Source organism: Parus major, chromosome 15, assembly GCF_001522545.3.
Source record: "Parus major isolate Abel chromosome 15, Parus_major1.1, whole genome shotgun sequence".
NCBI lineage: Eukaryota > Metazoa > Chordata > Aves > Passeriformes > Paridae > Parus > Parus major.
The window spans coordinates 984193-1008563 of NC_031784.1; the positions used below are offsets into that span (position 1 = coordinate 984193).

General features: G+C 45.9%; 1 protein-coding gene across 2 annotated transcripts in view; it reads right to left on the reverse strand.

Annotated features, from left to right (window-relative positions):
• The window catches only part of TMEM132C (transmembrane protein 132C), a 167858-nt gene that overhangs the window by 7562 nt on the left and 135925 nt on the right, over positions 1-24371 (reverse strand). For both annotated transcript variants that reach the window (XM_015643919.3, XM_015643920.3), the window contains exons 5-8: positions 12713-12856; positions 3009-3214; positions 2333-2606; positions 1492-1683 (exon numbers count right to left, since the gene is read on the reverse strand). In XM_015643919.3, coding sequence (XP_015499405.1) covers positions 1492-1683; positions 2333-2606; positions 3009-3214; positions 12713-12856 — 816 coding nt within the window. The remainder of the gene's footprint in view (positions 1-1491; positions 1684-2332; positions 2607-3008; positions 3215-12712; positions 12857-24371) is intronic.

The window sequence follows — 24371 nt, forward strand, 5'->3', positions numbered from 1 at the left end:
ATCCCATCCCATCCCCATCCCATCCCCATCCCCAGGGCTGGATCTGGATCCCCAGGCTTTGGAAACACCAGAACCCGGCTTCTGGCCCTGGACAGCACAAACACTGCTCCTCTGGCCTGAGAAAATGTCTGCAGCTCCCCAGTAGCACTGAGGGATACATCAATGCACAGAGCTCTTTATTAAAGGCTCGTTTCTTCTTTCTTCACTGACCCATTTCAGCTCATTAGACCTTGTGAAAACCCTACAGTGACAAAAAATCTTGATAGGACTGGGAGCTTCCCTGCAGAGCCAGCTGAGCTTTGAGAGGCCTCGAAGCTCACATAGATCAGGAAACACTTAAACACTGGAGGTTTTATTTTGTTTACATTTTGGAGAAGCCTTTAAGATGACAGTGTTGATTTAACAGCCATCAGCAAGCCAAATGGAACAGCTTTCCTACCTGAGCAGATGGCCACCAAAAATAGACAACTCACAGCTACAGTTTCCAAATTTTCTGAAGATATTTCATCTTTGATAATTAAAAGTTGGGCAACCTGTGTCTATTTTTAGGCACCTAAATCACTGATCCACTTTTCAGAGCCCATGAATTCCCTATTGATTAAAAAACAATATATGGGCTCAGCATCCCTCAAGGTCACCTTGTCACAACAAGTCATTGGTTGCTCAGCTACAGATAAAGGTATCTCACTTAAAGCATCCAAGGTAAAACAATATTGGCTTATATTCTTTGGAGTGCTTTGTATTTATGGAGAAACTGCCAACTTTTCAGGACTCATGTTTTGGCTGCTTTGTGCTTCGTGTGGTCATTGTAACTAAAGTAATCCAGTCATTATAGTCACTGAAAGAAAGCCACAGCAAGAATTCTGAATTTTGTTTTTCAGTTGCATCAGTAAGGTTTGCATGAGTTATTTGGTTCTTTTTATAAACTTGTACTTAAATAATGAAGTCCTCACAATGTTCAAGTACAGCCTTAGTCCTGGGCTGTCTCCTTGGAAAAAACCCTCTTTCAAAAGGGCTTGATTTTCAGAAAACACTCAGCATTTGCCTTCAAAATTCCAGCTCAGTCAGGATCTCAGCTGATGCACTCCAAATCATGAGTCACTTTTTGCAAAATTTAGCCACAAACATTCCCACATTTGCATTAAATTTTCTAAAGGAAAGTGACTTTAATGTTATATCCTTCATTCAAACTGCAAATGAAAGGGAAAGATGTCTGTGTCTCTATAGGTCACTCCTACGCCATTTCCTTCCATTTATTTCCCAGTGTGGAATCTATTCCTGTCTCATTTTCTGCTGATGGAGATGCACAGCTCAGAACCAGGGCCTGAAGGGGAGAAATGACCAGGCAGTTCCAGAGAACCTGCAGAGGAAAGCAATTAACATGGGCACGGACTACACCTGAAGAATAAATTCTAAACTTGCTATGGGTTACCATCTGTACCTTCCACGGATAAAATGCTGTCCCTGGAGTAAATTCAGAGTGTGCATTACCTGCTTAGGAGTGTGCAGCAGCTCCTGGGCGACGGCTGTGGCCACAATGGCCCTGCTGGTGGCTGCACTGGGCTGCAGGAAGAGAGAAAGCCCAGACACCAGCTGCACCCCCAGGTCTGTGATGGTCACTTTGTCATCCAGCACAGTCACTGTCTTCTCTGCCAGGATGGAGTCAGACAGAGGAGACAAAACCTTTGGAGAAACACACAAGAATCGACTTAGGAAAAGGCTGATCAATTAATGCAACCTTTCTTAAGGTCATCATCCCTTCTTGTCTCCAAAGCTTTATGCACAGAAATGAAGAGCACGTGGAAAAGGGAGCCTGATTTCATCAGCAGGGTCAGAAAACCTGAGTGGAGAGCTTATGGCTGAGAGCCATCCATGACTGGGAGCTGTCCTATCCCAGTGGTGCTATTGGGGCATTATTGCTGTTATAATGGCATTATTTCACCACGAGAGTGGATTTAAAATTCACTTCTGTTATTTTGTCTTCCCACTCATGTGGATGAGCTCATTAAACATCCCAACTGCTTCAAAGGGAGGTTACCAGCCTAGGATTTGTCCTTCATCTCTTGGCTTGGAAGTTCTTGTTCCTCCAGATTTTTCTGTTTCTGATGGAACATCGAGACAGTAGAACATCCCTCCCTCTGCTGAGACTAAGGGCCATGCTGCTCTCTAGGGAACTATGGACAGCCAGTTCTGTCTTCTCCACCCTCCTCACACCCACAGATGAGCTCTGTTCACCCTCCACACTTTAGTGTTTAACCCCTGAGGCTCTGGGAGGGCCTGGCAGTGTGTGCCAGCCCCAGGCTGAGCCCAGCAGCCCTGCCCACAGCAGTACCTGCATGGTGGTCATCCCCACTTCCCGGCCCACCAGGATCCTGCCCTCCTGCAGCTTGGCAATGTGAGGATCCTCCAGCTTCATGAAGTCCCTGACCAGGTCAGTGATGTCGAAGTGCCAGTCAGAGCCCAGCAGGAAGCTGAGCTGCCCCCAGGGGCCCGAGTCCTCGGCCACGAACTGCGTCAGCACCCTGACCATGGCGTGCTGGTACTGCAGGGTGCAGCCCCTGCCCCTGCGCTCGTCCTCGTCCTCGTCATCGCTGTCCCTGGTGGGCCTGGTGCCAGAGAGAACAAAGCACAGAGAAATGGGCTGGAGAACAGCAGTGACAAGTGACACTGGAGTGCTAATGGGGAGTGTCCCCTCACTCAGAGCCCTCCCTTCTGGAGTTCTGGATTGCCCTTGGCCACCTGACATGATGAAGGACCACACCCCTGGGCTGTGCCACTTTTCCATCTGTGCTGCCATCTCCAAACCACAGCTCTGCCAGTGGCCCTTTCCAGAGTCCCACACTGGGTTTTACTGCCCGAGACAGACACACACAGGAGCAGAAGTGCCACAGCTTTTAAAGCTTTATTTTATGTGCAGGTGCCCGGTGCAGAGCTGGGGCTTCCAGCGCTGCTCCCTTGGGAACATTCCTTTCACAGATCACCCAGGAGAGGCACAGACTCACACCCACCTTTTGTTGGAAACAACGGGGACCCTCCAGCCTTTGATCTGGCTGAGCTCAGTGTCGGAAATGTCGATCTGGAGGGGCAGGCGTGGCACCCACACCGTCATCTGCAGGGGAGCGCTCAGGTACTGATAGGTGAAGTTCACCAGAGCATTCACCTTGCCTTTCATCTCCTTGCCATTGACAAAAACATAGTCACACCTGTCAGAAACCTGAGAGGGGCAAGAGACAGGGGAAGGAGCAAAGGTGATCACTGTGACAAGCTCCAAGAGTAACCCCCAAACCAGCAGAAATGCTTCCCTTCTCCTTATGCCTGTTAATGATGGCCCTTTCCAGCGGGAGCAGCTGAACACAAAACCCTTCCCTGGCTCAGGAGGCACAATTTGCTGGAGATGCCCAAAGACTGGACGCTATTTATGAAGCCTGTGGTTGATTTTCTGTCTGCGGTGCAGAGAGCTACAAACCCATGGCAGTGCTGGGGAATTCTTAATGAGCAAAGCTCCTTCCCAGCCTGGCCAAGAGGAACCCAGCAAAGCCAAACTGGTCTCCACAGGGGCAAGCAGCCAAGCCAAGCTCTACCCTGAAGATGACCCCCACTGGGGAGTGATGCTGCTTTCCAGACTGGCTCTGCAGTAGATTTCACCCACTGAAGAGTAACAGAAGTCGACTCATTTCCTCTGCAATAAACATTATCTGTTTATAAATGTTTACATTTTGATTAAAGCTGTAAAGTATTTCTAAACACTACAGCAGATTTATCATTAATATGTAAATGCTGTCCTGAAATATAAGCAAGCATTATCACAGCCATGTAAGAGTTATATCAGTAATCACTTCTTTAATCAGTGTTGTAATTTACAGACCATTGAGTTTTCTCATTTATTATGTTACTGAGTACTAGTGATAAAATCACTCCTGGATATATAAATCATTAAGAGAGATGCAGATAGTATGAAGTGACTCCATGTGATAAAGTCATTGTCATTTCTATTCCTAAAGGTGTCATAAATGTCTGGGGAAATCCTGTGGCACATTAATCATACATTAAGTGGTGAGCAATGGGAGCTGTTACATTACTAAATGAGCTGGTATGTCTGCAGAAATTAACAGCAAACCCAGCACATCCCAGCTCCTGCTCTTGCTCCCATCCTGTCACAATTCTATTTCATCACCCCTAACGAGCACTGGTAATGGTGGAAATGCATCTCCCCACCTGAACATGTATTTATATTATCATCTGCTCCCTTTTATCCATCCCCAACAGCGTTTTATCCAAATGAAGATTATCAGCTGGCAGGGCTGATGTCCCCAGCCCAATCCCCTGTGACCACAGATGCAGAGCTGAACTGCTCCCGGTGTCACACACACCCCCTGTTTGTGTCCTCTCTTGGGTTTAGGCACTGCAGAACCTGCAGAGAACAAAATACAAACATTTCTCTGCCTCGTTCCCTCGCTGGGTAATGCTCTAACAGCTCTGCTGACTGAAGCACTACCATGTGCTGCCATACCTGACCCATCCCTCTCCCCAGGCTTCTCCCTCACACCACCTGAGGCTTTAAAAGCCTGAAGGGGGCAGAAACATCTTCATTTTAGCACTGTGAATGGCATGGCCTCATTTTCCATTTATTAACTCGAATGGCAATACAGGAAAAGGTATTTTTCTGTGTTTGAAAAGCAGGCTGTTTCAGAAGGACTGTTTGCTCTGATCTAAAAGCACTGAGCAGCAGAGGCTGTGAGGAACCCAACCTCATGTGTAACACCCCACACAACAGCAGGCAGTGATTCAGAACACACCCCTAGATGGGCTGCTTGTTCTTCCTGTGCTGTCTGCAGCAGCTTCACCCTTCCAGAGGCATCACCCAGACAGTTTCTCATCAAACAGCTCCAGCTGCAGGCAAGCAAGGGCTGCGTGTCAGGAGCCACAGCCCCAGGCTCCTGCCCAGGGAGCTGTTTGTGCCCAGAGCAGTGAGCAGCCCCTGGGACACCCCAGGGCCACTCAGCCCCTGTGTCCATCCCAGCTCTGGGACATTCCACAAAGCAGCTTCAGATAAAGCTCTTGAGCCTTGTTTTCCTTTGAGCACGACTGTTTGGGAGGCTTGGCAGCAAAATCCAACTGAACTCTGCTTGGAGCAACAGCCACTGCTGTCCTGAACTTTCTTCTGCTTATTTATGCATCATGCAAAGCCCTTGCTCGTGCTGATAAAAGATTTCAGACAACATGCTCAGCTTCAGACTGGCCAGGTCTGGTGCAGATGTATGATTTTATATTGTCTAAAGCTCAGTGTTGTCAGTAACTGAACAAATCTAACTGTTGGGGAAAGAAAAAGAATAACAATAGGAGCAAAACTGCAATTCCAAAATGGTTCTGGGCTGAGATCCAATCTCCATCTGTATTTGGAAAGCTGCTATCAGCCTTCATGGGTATGCCACAAACAAATGGCTGAACAAGTGCACACAGCAGCCTAAGGAGGCACCACAAGCCTTTCAAAGTCTCCAGTTGGTATTTATTACTGGACAGGCATCAGCAGCACTGGCAGCTCTCTAGGAGCTGCATTGTGAAAAACATTCTGTTCTTCCCCAGGAACCAGCACTGCTCATGTCCCTGCACATCCTGCTCTGCTCTTTTTTTTTTTTTTTTTAAATTAAAAATGCATATTTGTTTCATAGTTTTTGATGGCTAGAAGTACTTTTCTGCTTTCCTCCAGGCTTTTGCCAACGCTTCTGGCAGGTCAGGGAACATCATGGACAATCTCTCAGCTGTGGGTCCTGCCCACTCCAGGCCAGGGAAGTTTCTGACAGAAGCTGGAGATGCTGAGCAGTGAGGTGTCTCTCATCTCCTGTAGTATTTTTGCTTTTACTATGAAAACATCCTCCCTCTGAAAGTGCTTTTTATCTCTGGCATCAGAAGAAGTGAGCAATGATGAAGGGAAAGCCTGCTCAGCCACCACCTTTAAGTGATTGGGTTTTTTCTTTCCTGCTTAGCAGATCAGCAAGAAGTTTTGCATTTTAAAGAGCTCTCTGATGCTATTTCAGCACTTTCTTTCATTATTAAGCTGCATTCAGCTACTTTTCCCTTTTTTCTGTTTTCCTAACTTCTTTCTCCAGATTAAAACTAACATAAAGAAGCAGACAGCAAAAGACAGGGCTAACACAATTCCCTGGAGGCTTTTTCTTTGTCTTTTTCCTGGCATTATATTTTTGTGCCCCCTTGTAACAAAGGCCATTGCCTTTCCAGATGACTTGGACAGATTCTCTCTGCAACAAATCACATTTTATTGAGCTGACAGAGAAAACTGCTGCCTGGAAATCAAGAGAGAGTCACTCCTGAGTCGCTACCTGTGGCACGGTGTGATCTGGGGAGGGCACGTCCCTCTCCCCTGGCAATCAGCAGATTGCCTGCAGTGGAATTTAAGGATATTCCTGGAACTGTTACCAGCCAAATGCAGAACCTCAGGGTCTCCCTTCACTTGCCCATTTCAGATTTTTGATCCCACCACGACCTCTGTCCTGCAGAACCACAAGAAGGGAGCAGGAGCTGCTGGAGGTCACACCAGGCTCTGCCCTGGCCACCACGGGCTCAGAGGGGCTGTTGGCACCTCTGGACAATATTGGGTTTGCTGGGTTCAATTCCACTACAGACTCCTGAGAAATCTTCCTTCCATTACTGCTGGTAATTTTAGCAGTAATTAGGTAATTCAGGTAGTTCTAGAGAGACAAATTTCATGTCACACACAAGCTCAGGCTGCCTCTGTAAAGATGGTGAACTCACAGCACTGTCTGTCCTGGCTCGTGGCTGCTGTACCCAGGAGTGGAAGGAATGACAAGGATAAAACCCAAAAAGAAATGAGTGGCTGCCTCTGTGAGTCTGCTCTAGTCCAAGCTTGTTTATTCCCCCAGTGGTTTTCACCTCTGGAGACAGCAGCCCAGTCTCTGAAGGACAGTTCAGAAGGACAAAAGGAGAAGTTTTTAATGCAGCAATCCAGTCAGGTTTATGGAGACTGAAAAACTGAGCAGCATCAGTCCATTTTCTAGATATTCTGTGTGGTTTCAGGACTGAGCAGAGGTGAGGAGATGTGGTAACAGTGGATGTCCTGTTTGTCTTCATCGAGTTCAGAATCTTGCATTTTTGTCTGTAAACCCATTTACCCATTTCTGTTCTACTAATGTAAATGTTGCTAAAATATTCAAAGGTTACATAAATGTTTAAATATTTATGACAGCACTTCTGTGAGCAGAGAGCTTTTTCCAGTGCCTCTTAAAGGAATCTCAATTTCAGTGGAAAAAAAAAATTCCAGGCTAATTAATCAGTAAAGAATAGTGGTGTTCAGCACTTTGCCTACACGAGACTCCTCGTGTTCAGCTCAGTGTCATCACTGACACACCTGGAGCTCAGGGAGGTCAAGCTCTGGGAGCAGCCATTCATTCCATTAAGGAACACATTTATTATTTAATATTTAATCATTTATTCACCACACAGCAGTTTATAGGGATTGTAATTTATAGGAAATATTAGACAGTGATAATCATTCCAGGAGCTTTTTGGATATCCGTGTCCTTGCTATAGAATTTCTCCTTTTTAACAACATCCTCTGTAGAAAGGGAATTATCCTCTATTAAATTCTACAGGTTTTGAAAGAGAGACTCGGTGTGGCTCTCCAGCCTTGATTCCAATTAAACACCATGGTCTTATACACAAAGGAAATCCTCTGCTACATGAACATTAGGCTTCCTAAGAAGGATTTCAATGCCTGGCTGCATAATCCTGAATAATCAGTAACCTAGTGGAAAACTGAAGCTGTCTCAAGGCCCACACTATTCATTTTTTCAAATTAAACTCCTTAAGTCTGATGAAAGTTAAAGCTCCAGCCCTGAGCTCTTGTGTGCTGTTTCCACTTTGTGACAGCGTTAGAGCAGCGCTCAGAATGCAAAGCTCATTCCAGGAGCTGCTGACTGCTCCAGTGCTGGGCTGAGCCCCCCTGGCTGTGCAGCTTTGCAGCTCAGCTACGCAGAGCCCTGCAGGCTGGAGACCCTCCCCTGAACACTGCCAAGGCTTGCTCTGCTCACACGACGTGTGAGAATAACCCTGAGAGTTCCTTCCACCTGTGACCCCCGGTAAGAACAGATCCTTCAGCTGCCTGAGCAGCACAATTCCCGTTCTGGGCACGGGGCACAATTAACTTCATTAACTGATGGCAGCCTCAGCTGAGCAAGCTGCAGCTCCCCGTGCTAACAGGGCTGAGTGCTGCTGCAAGGCTGCTGCAAGGCTGCTGCAAGGCTGCTGCAAGGCTGCTGCAGCCCTGTGGCCTCAGGCACAGCTCCCAGCAACATCAACATGAGCAGAACTCCCTAAAAGCAGGGCCGTGCTTCGGATGCAATCTGGGCTCTCTCTGCCGAGCAGGGTCTGCATTTTCACAATCTGCAGCCAGATTAGCAAAACTAAGCAGAAACCCCCCAAAGCAAGAGAGCTTTTCTTAGGGAAAAGGCTGTACATTATCTAATCTCATTACACAGATTTCAGAGGCAGCCTTGCAGAGCAGCAGCACTACATTTAACTCACTGAATATCATTCACTACGACAGAACTGAGAGAGTAAAAGGGGCACAAAATGCCAGCTGAGACCGGAGGGCATCTATTTGCTCCCAAATGAGCAGCTTTGGAAGCTGGGCTGGAGCTGTGCTGAGCCACAGGAGCTCTCTGCAGCTCACATTAGCACAGAACCCAAAATCTGCCTTGTTTTGTGCACTCTCCAGTGGAGCAATGTCTGGAAATGGGGACAAACAGAGAGCCTGGCTCCTGCTCACTGGGGACATGCCAGCCCATGGATGCACATGGCCCCAGATATCTTGCTTGGCAAGGCAGGATCCCAGGGTGAAATGACTTTTAATTCCATCTACACAGTTTGGGCAGTTGTTGTGCATTTGAGACCATCACAGTGCTTCTCATTTCCTAACTCAGTGTGTATCCACAACGAGTAAATTACAACCAGGGGCAGAAAAGCAAAGTGGAATCAAACCATCCTCTCTTCTGATGGCATTTCTCAGACAGGTCTGGAGCAAAGTCACATCAGCAGCTGGCACAAGGCAGATGTTGTTTCTCCCATTTCCTCCCCCAGTCTTGATCTTGAAGCTTTGGAGGGGATTTTGAAGCCCTTTCTGTGGAAGCTGAGGTGCTGAAACTGCTGCTCTGGATTTTCCTTTGGGCTGTGCTGGTTCTCCACCCCCAGTGCAGGTGGGGAGCTGGGGGAAGGCACGAGGGAACAGGGAGGGAACTCTGCGAGGATATGGTTTAAAAGTTTCTTCAGCTGCCCTTGCAAGTTTTGCCAATGACATGATGGCAAGGTATTTCCAGCTTTTATTGCTGGCAGTACCTCAGTCCTTGCCCATCTGGAGTTTCATTCTGCTCAGACAGAGGCTGGCTGCTGGGGGTGACCATTCCTGACAGGACATCTCCTGTGACAGCTCCATCCACTGCTGCCCTCTTTGCTCTCCTGGCATCTGACAGAAAGGTGTGGTAAAGCCTCATTTTCATAAAGCTCCTCTGAAGTCCTGCTGATGTATTTCAATCCCATCAATCACAGGACTATGGAAAGGATGGAGAAGGGTCGGGAGGTGGGCTTTCTGTTTGTAACCCTGCTCAGAACACAGCACAACATTGGCCAGAAGAAAAACCTTCAAAGTCACGGGGCTTCAGAGCAGCCAAACAATGGCATTTCCATGCTGTGACTTTCTTCCCTGTTTTTAAAGCTGCTCAGTCTGACACAAATCTCAGAAGGGGAAGGAGGAGCCATTGGAAATCCAGGTTTGGACTCCCAGCTGCTGCTGTCTGGGGCTCTCAGGCTGCTCCTGGGTGTGGGCAGAGGGAGCTGCATCTGCATCAGCTCCAAACACAAAGACAGAGCTGCAGGGGAAGGGGCTTTGTGTGCTCCTCTCAGCAGGAAAACACTGCTGTTCCTGCAGGTGATGCAGGAGCCCTGAGCAGGGTTTGCTCCCGAGCAAACAGCACAAAAGCATCAGCAAAATCAGCCACGTTCCACCCAAATTCCCAGCAGATGGAAAGGAGCCTATGCAGGCAGCTGCAATTACCAGTAATGGATCCAGATAGATGGATTCTATTGGTAAATTCCAGCTTAGCGAAATAAAATTTGGCTTTTGCTTCCTTTTTAGTGCCATAATAAATTTTGTGTCCACTTTTAAAAGGTTGGACCACTGTGTGAAGGTCTAGAGCACTCAAAGGCATTTAAAGTTCATGAAATCAGCTGTAAATTTGGAAGTAAAGACTGGGAACTGTGAGACAATAAAAGAAGTAAAAGGAGTAGCAGTCAGCACATCCACACAGGACACAAACTGCACTGAGCTGTCCTGGGACTGTGATTACCACTGGGAAACTGTTACCTGCTCTTTGCAGATAGATCTTAAATTCAGATTTCCATGGGGTTCTGTTACTCAGAACAATGCCATTCAGCCCAGCTGAAGTCAAAATTAATATAAATAAGCTTTGAGCTGTTGGGCAATTGCTGGGCAGGAGCATTACCTTTAAGCTCTTTCCATGAACCATGCAAAGGACATTTATTTGATAATTAAATATTACAGGCCAGGTGCAGACAGGCACTGAGCATCTTTGGCCTCACTCTTGTCAGGTTTGGCTGAATCCAAATTACCAGAAATTCCACACAATTAAAAACACACAAAAATATGCCTGAACCTCCAGATGATAATAAAAGTATTGAACAGCTCTCGATAGCTCTCATCAATAACTCCTTTTTTTCCCCAAGTTTAAGGTAATCCACAGGCTTTACATGAGCTATAAACTCATGCACACAGCCCTTGTAGCATGGGCTTTGCCCAAAAGACATAATTTACCGTGAGTGGGTTTTATTTTTAAGCAGAAAGGTTACTCCCAACAAGGTCTCTACAATAGGATTTTCAGAGGAAGATGATATTTCTAAAGAATTGAACATAAAAGCTTGATGGAGAATTTCAAAATGAATTAAGGATGAAAGGCCTCTGTGCTCATTTGAAGCTTTCTGAGTGCTTTTTAAAATCTGAGCCAATTGAAGATGTCAATTTGCCTTGAACCCCAAACCACTTCCACATGTAAAGAAAGAAATTTCGTGGAAACAAGAACATTCTAGATGGGGAGAAAAAAAAAAATAAAATAAAAAGCCTTTTTTTCCTTTATGATGAGATGAGAAAACCTCTTTGTTGCAAGCATTTAATGAGCTGTGTTTTTCAGGCAGCTGTGTGTTTTCCAGCAGTTAGCACCCGTGTCACAGCCACGTCCCTCCAGAGGTGCTGCACAAATTCCAAACACACAGGAGACAGCTTCTCTCTCCAGCTGAGCAATTTCCAACCAGTTCTGAGGAGGAAGAAATTACACCTGCAAATGTCCCTGGCTGATACCAGTAAATGCTGTGTGTTAACCCCCAGTTGTTTGTTCCACCCCAACTTCAGAGTGCCCCGCACAGGGGAGGCTCCTGAAGCCCCTCACAAAGGTTCTGCTGGTAAAAAACATCGTTTTGAGGAACCCTTTCAGCACAGATAAATGATTTCTGTAGAAAATAAGAGGAGAGCCCAGCAGGGCCCCAAGTGCTAATCAAAGGACACGGAGCTTCAGGAAAACATTCCTTCCAAACAAATTGCTGGAGAACTGCAGCACTCTGGGCTGTGGTGCAATTACTGCAGGAACAAGCTCTGTTCTTGTAAGGCTTGGGGATTTCACTTCTTCTTGAAGAATATGCTTCAAAGCTAGAACAGCCAGAAGCCATTTTTCCAGAAGGAATTTTGTTTGAGGAATAATTCTGCTGTCATTTTCTATGCATCATCTGGTGATGCATTACTTATTACATATTTTTTTCCCTAACCTGAGTCTTTCTCTGAGTGGAAGAACTTAATACTGGTCATTCTCCCAGTTGGAAAGAAATCCCCACAAGGCTGGAATTATTTGGTGGAATTCTGCTAAATTGTTAAAGCAAAATGGAATCATAACAGTCCTTTTCTGATTCTTTTAAAATTATTATTTGGGAATGGTATCTTGTATTTTTTCTTACTCAGGGAAGTGGTTTCCAATAAGATTACAACCAGGATGATCCCTAAACTAAATTTCAGTTTTTACTTCTATTAGTGGTTATGTGACTGCCTTAGGAAAAACATTAATAGGAATTCCTAGAGATTAAAATTTCTGTAAAGCATCAAGCTCCAGCAAAATGGAGATATTTGGGTTGGCTTTGGATAAATACAAAAAAAAATAAAATTGGATAAATACAACTGCTTTTCATTCCCTTAATTTTGTGTGGCCTCTGTTTTCAGGGAGCCCCCAAAGGCCCCAGGTGCAGGAGTGGGAATTCCCTGCAGGGCTGTGGAGCAGGGTGAGTGTGCACTGCAGCTGCTGCTCACCCAACCCACCCTGAGCAGCTGTGGAGGTGAGAGGCACAGCTGGAAAGGTGATGGGGAACATCTGGGGGAGAGGAGCTGCTTTTGCAGTGAATGGAATCCAGGGGACTTGAGGTGAAATTACCAAAGCACTTCAAAATTAGGACATGGATAAAGATGAAAGTCGGTGTGGAGGCTGCACTGCTGCACCTCGCTCTTCCCAAAACCCCTCTCCTTTTGCAACAGGAGGGCCGTGAATTTGCAGGAGCTGATTTGGAGGTTATGCCCAGGCTGTTTTACCTATAAAACAAATCCAGAAGGCACTCAGTGCCATGAACTTACTTTAATGACGTCTTCCCCCGAGGATTTGCACTCCACGGCCTCGGAGATGTCTGTGACAGCACTGTTCTCCTCGATGGACACCACCTTGATGGGCACTGCCACCGTCCTGCCCGTCAGGATGGCCGTGTTCAGGATCTCCGTGTCCTGCCCCAAAACAAAGCACAGCACTGCTCACATCGCTGCTGAGTGCCTGAAAATCTCACTTCTCCCAAGAGGTGCAGCCTGCCAAAGGGTAATTAATGAAAGCCCAGGTAATGAACAGACACTCAGTGCTGCGCTCTGCTCAGCAGCACCACGAGCAGAGCTCACTTCAGGTCAGGCACACTCCACAGCCATCTCCTGCCTTTGAGATCTGTGGAATTATTCCCAATATCCACCTTCCCACATGTGATTCCTGAGTTTTTCCTACTGTACACTGTACTGGCAATGTTTGGGTAAGGACACAAGAGCCCCCCAGGTAAAAATGCTGCTCTGTGAATCCAAGCCCATTGCAAAGACGGGGCCTCGTGAACTTTGTGTCTGGAACTGTTTCAAGATTATTTCATTTCCTCTGATATGGCCAATGAAGCAATGTAAGGAATCCAGAAGGAGTTAGTGATGCTGTTAACTGCAGGGGAAATAACAAGGAAATTTGAAGTCTGAACGGGGGTTGTGGAACATAAAATCCTTTCAATGCACCATCGACCAGGCTAACACTTGGAACTCCTCAACTATTTCAGCACCTCTGTATTCCCAAGATTCCCATGCTGGAAGAACTTCAAAGTTTTCTCCAACTTTTCAGCTTTCAATATAAAGTGAATAGAATATTCAGCAAATTCCTCAGCACTGAAGTCATGAGGACTGCAGCCACTGGTGTCAACAGCAGCAAAATGGGGCACTGATACAGTTGATATTGTTTTCAATTCAGGTTTAGTGAGTCTGAAATTTAGGTCAGATTTTCTTTTCATCTGGCAACTTGTTATTTCTCAGGTTCTCCTGCAGCTCTCGTAAGAAATCCCATCAAACTTGAAAGGAAATGCTAAAAGGGAATGTTGACTGTTCTAGAAATGTAAGAACCCTAAATCATTCCCAGCACTGGGAAGGGACCAGTGCCCATCCAGCCACAGCTCTGAGCAGAGATGGAAACCTTTTGCCTTCACCTCCCCTGAAAGCAGCCATAGCTCCTATCAGTTCCCCACAACTCATGGGTATTACACAGATTAAGGAATACTGATGTATAAGCAATTAATATATTAGACACTATACTAAAAGCAATTTTCAGCTCTGCCACTTCCCTTCCTCAGGCTCTAAGGGCCCTGTGATAGTTAAAACAAACCAGAAAAAAAGACCAAGGAACAAAGTCTTGTTTTTATTGTGTTTTTTGTTTAGAACTGAAGTAGAAAAGCATGTACCCTATATCCCTGGATATGGAATAGCCTCAGAGCACGAGTGCTGCCTTTATATTGCTGCAATAAAGCCAAAGGCAGCCCAGGGAGAATCAGCCACAGTCTGCACCACACAAACTGACAGCAAACTCTCACAGCACAGAGAGCAGCCCAACACTCCTCAAAAGCTGAACAGACAAAAATAAGAGCAGACTCTGTCTGTCTGTCTGTCTGTCTGTCTGTCCATCCCTGAGCACCCTGAACCAGCCCCAGGGCTCTGGCTCAGCACCCAGGTTTGTTTCCCTGCAGCCTCACAGCTGCTGCAGCACCTCTGGATATCCAGGGATAAATAATCATGAGCAGCAGTCCCACCTGCAGGGACAGGAAAAGAACTCTTCTCCAGCAGCACAGGAAACCCAGCAGCCAGCAGAGGCACCTCAGCCTCATTTCTAAGTGCAATATACTGCCCTGATTGCAGCCTAATTCAGGACTACACCAACAACATTCCTAAGAAACTTTCACAGAGACAAAAAATTCATTTAAAAAGAAGGCGCTTTTCAAAATCACAATATCTCAGCCATTTCCACATTCTTTAATTTTTAAAATCCCCCAAGAACTAATCTACTTTCTGTGCAGGCAGCAAGCAGAGATTTAAAATGAAATTTGTTTTGTGTCATAAAAAACCTGAAAGCATCTGATAGCAGTGTTTGGACTTGTTCCCCAAGAAATTCAAAAATGAGGGAAGTAGAGTAAATTAAAAAAGAGAAGGAAGATGCACTGTAAGTCAGCATCAATATCCAGGGCAGAAAGAAGTTTCTGTGAGTGAATTGCAAACTCCAGAAAAGGCAGGACTGGCACTTCCATGGCTGAAACAGAGAACTACACAGATAATCCTCATGGAAACAAGGCAGCTGTGACTTTGGAAGCCTCCAGCTGTCTCAGCAGCACCGTGCCCAAATCCCACCAACATCTGACTCCATATCACAGGGCTGGGCTGGCTTCCTCACCTGGAGAACATCAGAGCCCCAGTCAGGATGGTTCTTCCCTGTTTCCAGAGCATCCCTTCAATGGATACAACATACAGAGGAAATAATTACTATTTAAATGTATTTAATTAACGAAGAGTATAATTAAAGAACAAATTTTCCTCTAATGATTACAGGAAAACTCTAGTGGTTAGGCTCAAGGAGGTATCAAAGGAGATATTTGAAAGCAAAATTTTGTGTGTAAGAAATTTCTTTAAAGTTTATTGTCAGAATTTGATGCAGAAGCATCACTCTGCAGGAGATCTCCCAGCTTTCCTCCATGGAGCTGCTGGCACAGCTCAGAGCACCACGAGCCTCCTCTCATGCTCTGCTCTTGCCTGTGTCAGGGTTCATTTGGATAAAATCCTCTTGCAGCACTGCTGGCCCCAACATTTCCTTCCCTGCACTGCCCCAGAGCAAACCTGCAGGATTGGTTTTCACAAAAATCACTTCTTCCCTAGAAAGGGAAAAGAATATCCCTGAAGCAGATGTGCTGCAGGCAGAGCTGAGAAGGCTGTGCTCACTTTGGTCATTCAGAGCTGGGGAACCCTGACAGCAATCTCCCACTTTATCCCATCCCTTTTCTGCCAGGGAATTCGCACTGATGGAGCTCTCACAAAGAGCAAGAACACAAAGTATTGCTTGGATTTAGCTGAAGAGCAAACCTTATGTTCATCCAACCTCTCAATTGTAAGAAGGCAAGCATTCAGCCATGACTGATTTAGGAACTAATTCAACATTAAATTGTGGCAGAATGAGGAAGCAAAGTGACAGCTGTTTAATTAAACTCTAAATCCGATTAGATGGTGTTATGGAGAGAAATCCACGGGAGCCTGAGGTCATGAGAATGGTCCAGTTTTAGGCTGCACTTTCTGGGAGTGGAGAGGTTAATCCTGGCTCAGCATTCAGGTCTGTCCCTCTCACAGCCACACCTCCTCAGCAGGGACAAACCTGTGGCACAGACCTGAAGGACTGGCACAAAAATGCCATTTCTGATTTGACAGGGCGAGTTGCTTGAGAGAGGGAAGGAGGCAGCTGGGCACTGAACCCAGTGAGTCCTGGCTGCAGAGACAGAGCCCACCCAGGAGAGCCCAGGAGCTGGGCTGTGTTTCCAGCTGAGGTTCCCCCATCACCCTGAGGAACACAGATGCCCTGGCAGCACGTTTTGAGAGGAGGAGATGGAGATGTGGGAGATCTAAACTGCACAGGCCAGCTGCAGCCAGCACAGGTAACACAGGAGGGACACGAGTTCCAGAGCAGCCACAGGCTGATCTGGGGGCCTGGGAACACAATGGCTGTGGATTCCAGTTATTAATGCTGCTAAGATTACAGCTGATCAACAAAATAACATTGTTAGCAGCAGACTCTGTTCATCTACATAATCCCACGATTAACAGTAAATTATACATCGTGCTTTCTGCCAACTGGGTCCTGTGGCACTCCACACCCACAGGCACTGTGTACAGGAGGGGAAAGAAGCTGACATTCTGCTTTTCCAAGTCTCAGCACACCCTGCAGAAGAGCAGCAGTGCTCCTGCAGACCAAGGAGTTTGGATGATCTGGGATCCCCTGGGGCAGAGTCACCCTCTGGCAGGAGTGGGGAAAGGCAAATTCTGCTGGCTGCATTTTGGGCTGCTCTGTCTCTCCATCCCAACACATCTCAACCCTGCTCTGCTTCCTTTATCACTTTATGAGTTCATGAGTAACAGCATAATATTAAGTTCTTGAGTAAGTGCAGAAGAAAGGGGGCAGTGGTGCTCAGGAGTGACACCAGAAGGGGACAGCCTGCTGCTTTAACAGCATCCCTTCACCTCCAAACACGGATCCAGGTGCAATCCAGGTTACTCCAGGACTCTAAGGTCCACAATGCCGAGGAAAATGTTAGCTAAGGAACAAATTAACTGTGGAGAAAAATGAGGCCACTCCAAACCTACATCAGAAACAGACTTAGGGAATGAAAGCTGCCATTTCTGCAGTCTGCTTCTGATGAGAAGAGGAAAACAAACCAGCTCAAAGTTTCTTTTGGATGCTAATTCCCCCCAGGCCAGCACTGAGAGGTAAAGCTGTGTTAAATGCCCAGCAGAGCTGTGGCACAGCAGTGAAGGGCAGCACAAACACAGCCCAAACACCCCAGGACAGAGCCAGAGGTGGAGCCTGGCACTGCCCTGTCCCTGGCATCCCAGCACTGATGGCTCTGGGTCTGCAGGAATGGGGAGGGGGTGGGAATGATGCTTCTCATCCCCAGATCTGTTCAGCAAACAGGAAGGGTGAGTTATGCTCCCAGATGTGCTGAGGATCAGATGATCTGGGTGCTCTTGGTGTACAAAGTCTCACCACAGTCTCTGCTCAGCACTGACACCCAGCACGTGGAGCTAGGATGGGGCTGCCTTTAGAGAAACAGGAAATTCATATTCAGGCAGTGGAACTTTACTGTAGAAATATTAATGCAAGTGCTTAGATCCTTATTTCACAAGGGAGAGGAAATAAGATTTCCTGGCTGGTCTCAGTGCCTGTGGCAAACTCATACAGCTCCAAAATTAAGTTTTGAATTGGTTTTATGAACTGCATATCATCAAGTTAGTATAACAAATACAGTAAAGTAAATATTTACTTCTGAAATCAATTTGTTAAAAGAAATCTGAGTTTGATTCTCAGTTGGCCAGAAGTGGAAGAAGGGACAGGAGCTTCAGAGGCTTCATGGTTCTGTGGTTCTGCCTGTCTGGACCTGCTGGGGGTTAATGGTTCTCCTCTCCACCTGGTTCCAAAGCTGGAAGTGAAGAGAAGGACTGGTTATCCCCCTGCAGCAGCTCACACAAAGCTGCCCTGGCTGCCAGGATAATTCCTTTCCCATGAGCTCTGCAGGAGGGGCATTCACCAGGAATTCACCAAGGATCATAACCCAGGGTGTGCCCTCTGCTCCTCTGCCTGCTGGCCAGAACATCATTTATGGCCTTTTCAGACAGAATGCTGATAAGATTTTACTTTTTAATTCAAAATGACAGAATTCCTGCTGTGCCAATAATCGGGGTAGTGCCCACACACAGAGCTGAGCAGTGCCAGCACTAACTGCAAACACAACAAAGCTGGAAGAGCTCCGGCCCCTTCTCCCTTTGCTCACTTCTGACAGATGATACAATCACATTTAGCAACAGTCTGCATCTGCTAAATCAAAGTAATCATTGGTGATGCTCCCTTTTGCATGTCTGAATGCTAACAGGATGGATTCTCTGCAAGGAACGTGGGGATTAGTCATCCAAGGATCCAAAGATATTTCTCTGCATCCCTGTCTGTTAATATATTCTACATCCCCCTTTTCTGTCTGCAGAGTGTAATTTATCAGGAGTCCAAAATTCCACCAGCAGGGTATTTGAAAACTGTACAAGCAGGGAAGAAAATGGCAGCTTGTTGCTAATGTAGGGGGCCAGTAATTAAGATTTATCTTAATGTGGAGACTAAAGAGAGACAAGATCATTGATTAAAAGGGCTTTGCATTTGCAGAGCACCGAGTTCCCATTTTGAAGAGACACTTAAATCTTCATTGTAAATGACACTGTCCACAAAAGGCTCGGGGAGGATTCTGCTGGGCACAGAAAGTTCCCACCCCAGCTTTGCTTTGTCTCCTCGTGGCCCCAGGAAGCTGCCATGGTTCTCCCCAGGAGAGGCTGGGGAGGGCCCCCAGGGTCAGAGCCCTGTCCTGGGCAGAGCAAGGCTGAGTGTGAACCCACTCCTCGTGTCCCATCCCTTCTCCAGGCTCCTGGAGACACAGAGGCACCAGGCTGCTCAGGGAGCTCCAGCAGAGCTGGCCTGGGGGTGTCAGCATCCAGAACACATCCTGAATACATATAATGAACTTATAATCACTAATTATTATATGAGGGTGCTTTATTAACAGCTCTGGGGGTCAGGGGTACACAGACCCAAATCTGACCCATCTTGGTTTTGAGCTGAACATGTTTTATACTCCATCTTTATATAACTCACATATTCATTATTAAACTTACATTATTCTATTATGTGCATTGATTTTACCCAAGCATGGATTTCTCATGATCCCCCCCCAGCCCCCTAACATTGTTCCTCGTGTTCTTTAAACAATAATTATATCCAATCACATCTAACAATTGTATCATTGATCATTTATCGATTACACAGGTGCAGTTTCACCTGATCTTAGCAAGCACAAGGCCCAACATTTCCCAGGGCCTCCTTTTCCTGGCCTTGGCAAACCCAACTTTCTTTCTAAGTTCCCAGATTTTCTATGATTTTAAAACCTCTTACTATGAGGGGGAACTGACCCCTGACACTCTTTGAGGCTCTTTGCCAAATGAAACACCCCAGAAATACTGAATTCTTGTGGTTTTCTCTCTTTTGTTTTCCAAATATATTTGGGAAAATACACAGCCCCAAAGTGAAATCAAAACAAAGAAATTCTTTACTCTTATTTATAAAGTTTAGACCTCCAAGTACCACCCTAGCTGAGTTGGTCTTGATTTGATTCCTTATGGCTTTTTTTGTTTTTTTAAATATCTAAAACCTCTGTTTTATCCTAAAACCTGCAGAAAGGTGATGGGGAAAGTGAATTAATAAGGCCATGGAATAAAATCAATGTTTTCATGTTAGATTGTGTCATCCTTCAGCATCTCTAAAGCTGTAAATGGTTACAGTTTGTTTTTTACCATTCTCAGTGTGTCTCACCGGGGCATCTCTGCCTTTCAGGAGCTGTGACACCAAATTCCATCAGGAACAGCTCAAATATTGAAAGATATTACATAAATAAGTAAAATTAAATATATAAACCCCAAATACTGCACCAAAGCTTTCTGTTGACTGCAGCAGCCATGTCAGGATGCAGTGGCCAAGCTGTGTTTGCAAAGAAAGATGATATTTCCTGCTGGCTGGAGGAAGAGTCTGGAACTGAAAGTGACTTCAAAGGAAACTATTCTGGAACCTATTAAAGCTCAAGAAAAAATTTCAAGGACAACTGCAGGAGATGGGAAACAGAACCCCACATTTTATCTTTTATAACCACTTAAAATATAGAATAAGGACATAAAAGTGACTGGAGAAGATGGGAAGCAGAAGCCTACATTTTATTTCTCCAAGCATATTCATAAATTAAAAAAAAAACCCAGATTTTTTTAAAAGATGCTTATTTGTAACACAGTTACCTGCTCCTCTTCCTGACATTTCAGTTCTAACTTTCAATATTTTGCTAAATTGACTTAGAAATGAAAGCACTTACATAGGAAACACATTACCTAGAGAGAAAAAATCGTAGTTATGGCCTGAAATGTGACTGATTACCTGAGATATTCCAACTCCAGCACCATAACTGGCTCTTTTTAGCACGGAAAATGGAAACAGATGAAAATCTGTGAAGTGCCAGGTTAAAAGCCCTTATTCTGAGACCAACACACTTGGGAACCATTGCTGCTTCTGCTTCAGAGCCCTGCTGCTTGTGGATCCAAGGACCCTTGCAGGTACTTCTGGAAACACTTACACTTGATGGATACAGGCAATAAACTGTCCTAAGTTCTCTTGAAAACTTCTGGATTTATGCATTTGTGCAGTGCATAAATTACCCACGTTTCATCTCTGGCAGACACATGAAAACATCTACAATGTGTAGCCACACACAGAATATTTTATCTAATAAGCAGCCTTGGATGAGTGCTTGGAAAACAGGGAGGAGAAACGTGTGAAGAGCATTAAGTGAGTGAATGTAGCCATTTACAAGGGAAAGAGAAATGTGTGTTAGGGGTACAGAGAGCGAGGCACTGAATCAGCCTCAGAAAACACAGCACACCGTGGGCTCTGCAGTGCCAAAGGCTTTTTCCTTGGCTCAGCCATGCCAGGAATGAGGATGCCAGTGTGGGGAGCCCTGCTGACAGCTCTGTGCTGCTGAGGGATGCTGTGCAGCTCTGCAGGGGATGCTGGAGCAGCCTGAAGGGAGAGGAGGGCAGCAGGCACAGGGATCTGAGGGATCTGAGGTGTGGCACCTGACAGGGGCCAAATCAGAGATTTTTAGGCCTCGGGCACAAGCTCGAGCCTGTGGGAATGTCAAGTACACAACTCTCTCACTCTGGCCTGGGAAATCAGGAGGAGGAATCCAAACAGTCCCCAGAGAGGAGAACAACCTGTGCAGGTGTTGTTTGTTCCTTGTTGTTCACTTGTAAGGAACAGTTGTTGTTCCTGACTGTCCAGTGATGGTGATGTGTTGGTTTGATGGTCAGTGGGAGTTTTTTACCTTCTCAGACCTGCTCAGAATTGTATTTTACAGAATTTTGTATTTTACAGAATTGTGTTTTACAGAACTGTCTGAAAAGAGGAGCTGGAAGGATAAGAAGTGCTGTGTTTGCAGCCCAGGCTGGAGAGTCTGTGTGCTCACTATGGTGGCCCAGCCCAGGGCTGCTGAAGCTGGGGAACATTTTCCTGATGACATCATTCCATGGCTTGCAGCTCTCTTTTCTTGTATAAAGATGTGAAATCTGCCAATTTGAGGGAATTTTCTCCTCATCTGCCAGGCATTTAGTTCCCTTTCTGAGGAACCTGAGGAGGGGATTTGGAAGTGGCCCCCTGGTCCATGAGGCCATGCACTCAGCTGAAGTTTGTGGATGTCAGAGCTCTGTTTAAACCACAGTGGAAATGAAGCAGGCAGCTTCTGCTTCATCATTTCAATTTCAATTTAGTCTGATTTGAAATCAGCAAGAAGAATTTTCTACTTGCTCTTTTCTTATATTGGCTGTACAGTTTTAATTTTCGATAAGCAAAATCTATAACAAAGACACCACGAATTCTTGTGCAGCCACTATGAAAAAGTGGTCATAAAAATGCAGAAAATAGTCATTATTATTTCCTATCCTTGTACCTGGGTGATTTTTCCTTTTCAAATAGTTTATTGATTTCCCTGACTTCACAGCAGCTCTACATAAGCAAAGTACACAGAGGGCAGGACCAAGATTATTGCATTAATGAGAGCAGATACTGCACAGACATCAGAAACTCACTCTGGCTAAAAAGATGAGAGAGTGACACGGGAAAATGGAATTATTGAGCAGATACATGACTGATAGACTGGTGGGCCTTATAGAAACTAAACCTGGCATATATCTAGAAGGAGAAAAATTAAATATATACAGCATGTATAATCACAGATGCAATTATTTCCCTTTTCCTCAAGCAGAAATGTGTTTTGCCTTCAGGGCTTGCTTATCCAGATCCTGCTGGAGGCTGGTGGCTAGAGAAGCATCCTTGAAAGAGGTTGCTCTGATCTTTGTGTAAGTCAGGGATATGACAGACAAAGGGATCAAATCCATTTGTTTAAAGCACCATTTTCTTTGTTAGTGTAACCTGGAGCAATCCCAGTGACCATTAACCTTATCTGAGCATCTCACAGCAACTTCCAGCTGAAAGAGCCTTGAGAAAAGGATCTGTGTGCTTGAGAGCTTGGCTTTTTTTCCATCTCTATTGGATGGCCTAATAAAAGCCATCACCTCTAGCCACAAACCTGCCCTCACTTATGGAATTACTCTTGATTTTCACTCCTCAGGGCAAGGCCTGCCCTGCCCAAGCAGGAGAGCAGCATCCAGGTTTGAGCAGGGAATTCTCCTTCATAAAGCATCAGCAGGGCAGAGCGGTCCTGGCAGCCCAAACCTTGCTCTGTAACACAGGAAATCCACGTCCCTTTAAAGATGACTCTTCCTGCTGTGGGCCCGAGCCAAAGCCAGGAGAGGCAGAAACAAACTGCAGACAGACATGTGGCTCCCACCCCGCCAGACAATTCCTATTTTTGCACATCAGAGCCTCCCAGGCCTTAATGAGTAGACCTTAATTTGGATGAGGTAAGAGCAGCGAGGAGGAATTACTGAGTCTGGAATGACTTATTTATAAGCACACCAAGCTGACTCCTGGAGCTCCCAGGCATATTAAAACATATTCCTGAGGATTCCCGTGCCAGCTGGCAGCTCCCTCCACCCTGCTTTCCACAGCTTCCAACTCAAACTCTGTCCCAGCTCCAGCAGAGGCTCCTCTGCTGCCTCAACCAACCAGCAAGGCGTGGAAAAACTTCAAAAACCAAAAAAACAACCCAAAAAACCAGGACCCCGGACAAAGTGAGGCTCTGAGACGGATGGCTTTGGTTTCTGCTGCTGACATAGTCTGTGCAGCAGGAGGGCTCCTGCCTTCTGTCAGCTCCCCAAAATGAGAGCTCAAGAGCACAGAGAGGTTACAGAGAGCCTTCTGGACCTCAGCCAGCCCCAGCACTGCTTCAGAACACAAAAGGAACAGAATTCACCTTTCAATCACACAAGGTGATTTTTGCCCTCCTGCTTTTCCCCCTGAGCTACATCCTGGTGAAGTCTGGATTATGCAAATGAAAATTCAAGTGTTATGCCATATAAAAAATGTGCACACTAGAGAAGGGGAAGAGATGAAATGCTTCTCCCTGGCATGGCACACAGAGACCAGAGCTCAGTAATGAAGCTCGAGGTTTGAGCTGCAAGCAGCAGTTTGGGGCTGGAAGGTGTAAATAAATGTGCAATTCTGCAGAGCCATCCTGTGTGTGAGCACATTATGTGGTGCAGGAACACTCTGCCGTGTCTCTCAATGCCGAATTTACAGGCTAATGTTTCCCTCTGTCATTTCCTCAAACTTCCCAGTGAGCTTGGATTATTTTTACACTTATTTCATTCCACAGCCTCCAAAGGACACAGAGCTCTGCTCCTACAGGACCTTGGGGAGCAGAGTCCAACACAGTCGCTCCTCTGGTACCAACACTCAGCATTCAACAGTCACCTACTGTAATTAATAAAACTGCACTGCTGCTATTTTTCACTAATAGAGGATTTCCAAAAGCAAATTACAGCCATAAATTACATCATTACAGCCTGTATTATTGTTCTGTGGGGTAACAAATCTTGCAGAAAGACAATCAGCTCTCCTAGAGGAAAAAAAATACGGAGGACAAATCAGATGATTGGGACCTGATTAAAATTAATGTCAGTGGTACTTTTTTTCCATTTGCCTGCTGAATTCCCTCTCTCACCAGCATGCTGGTGGCCATTCCAGGGTGCTGGAGAATTAAATATTAGGCATGATTTGTTTCTGAGGGGGAAACCCATCTTGACCAGGCCAGGGTTTGTGTGGATTCCCTTTGCCAGGCCCTGCAGTTTAGCTGGGCTCTAAAGACAGGGCCATGGAGTGCAAAGCTGGGCTGGCAATTCATTCAATTCATTCAGCACAGGGGGAGAGCTGGGGCATTCAGGCCTGTTT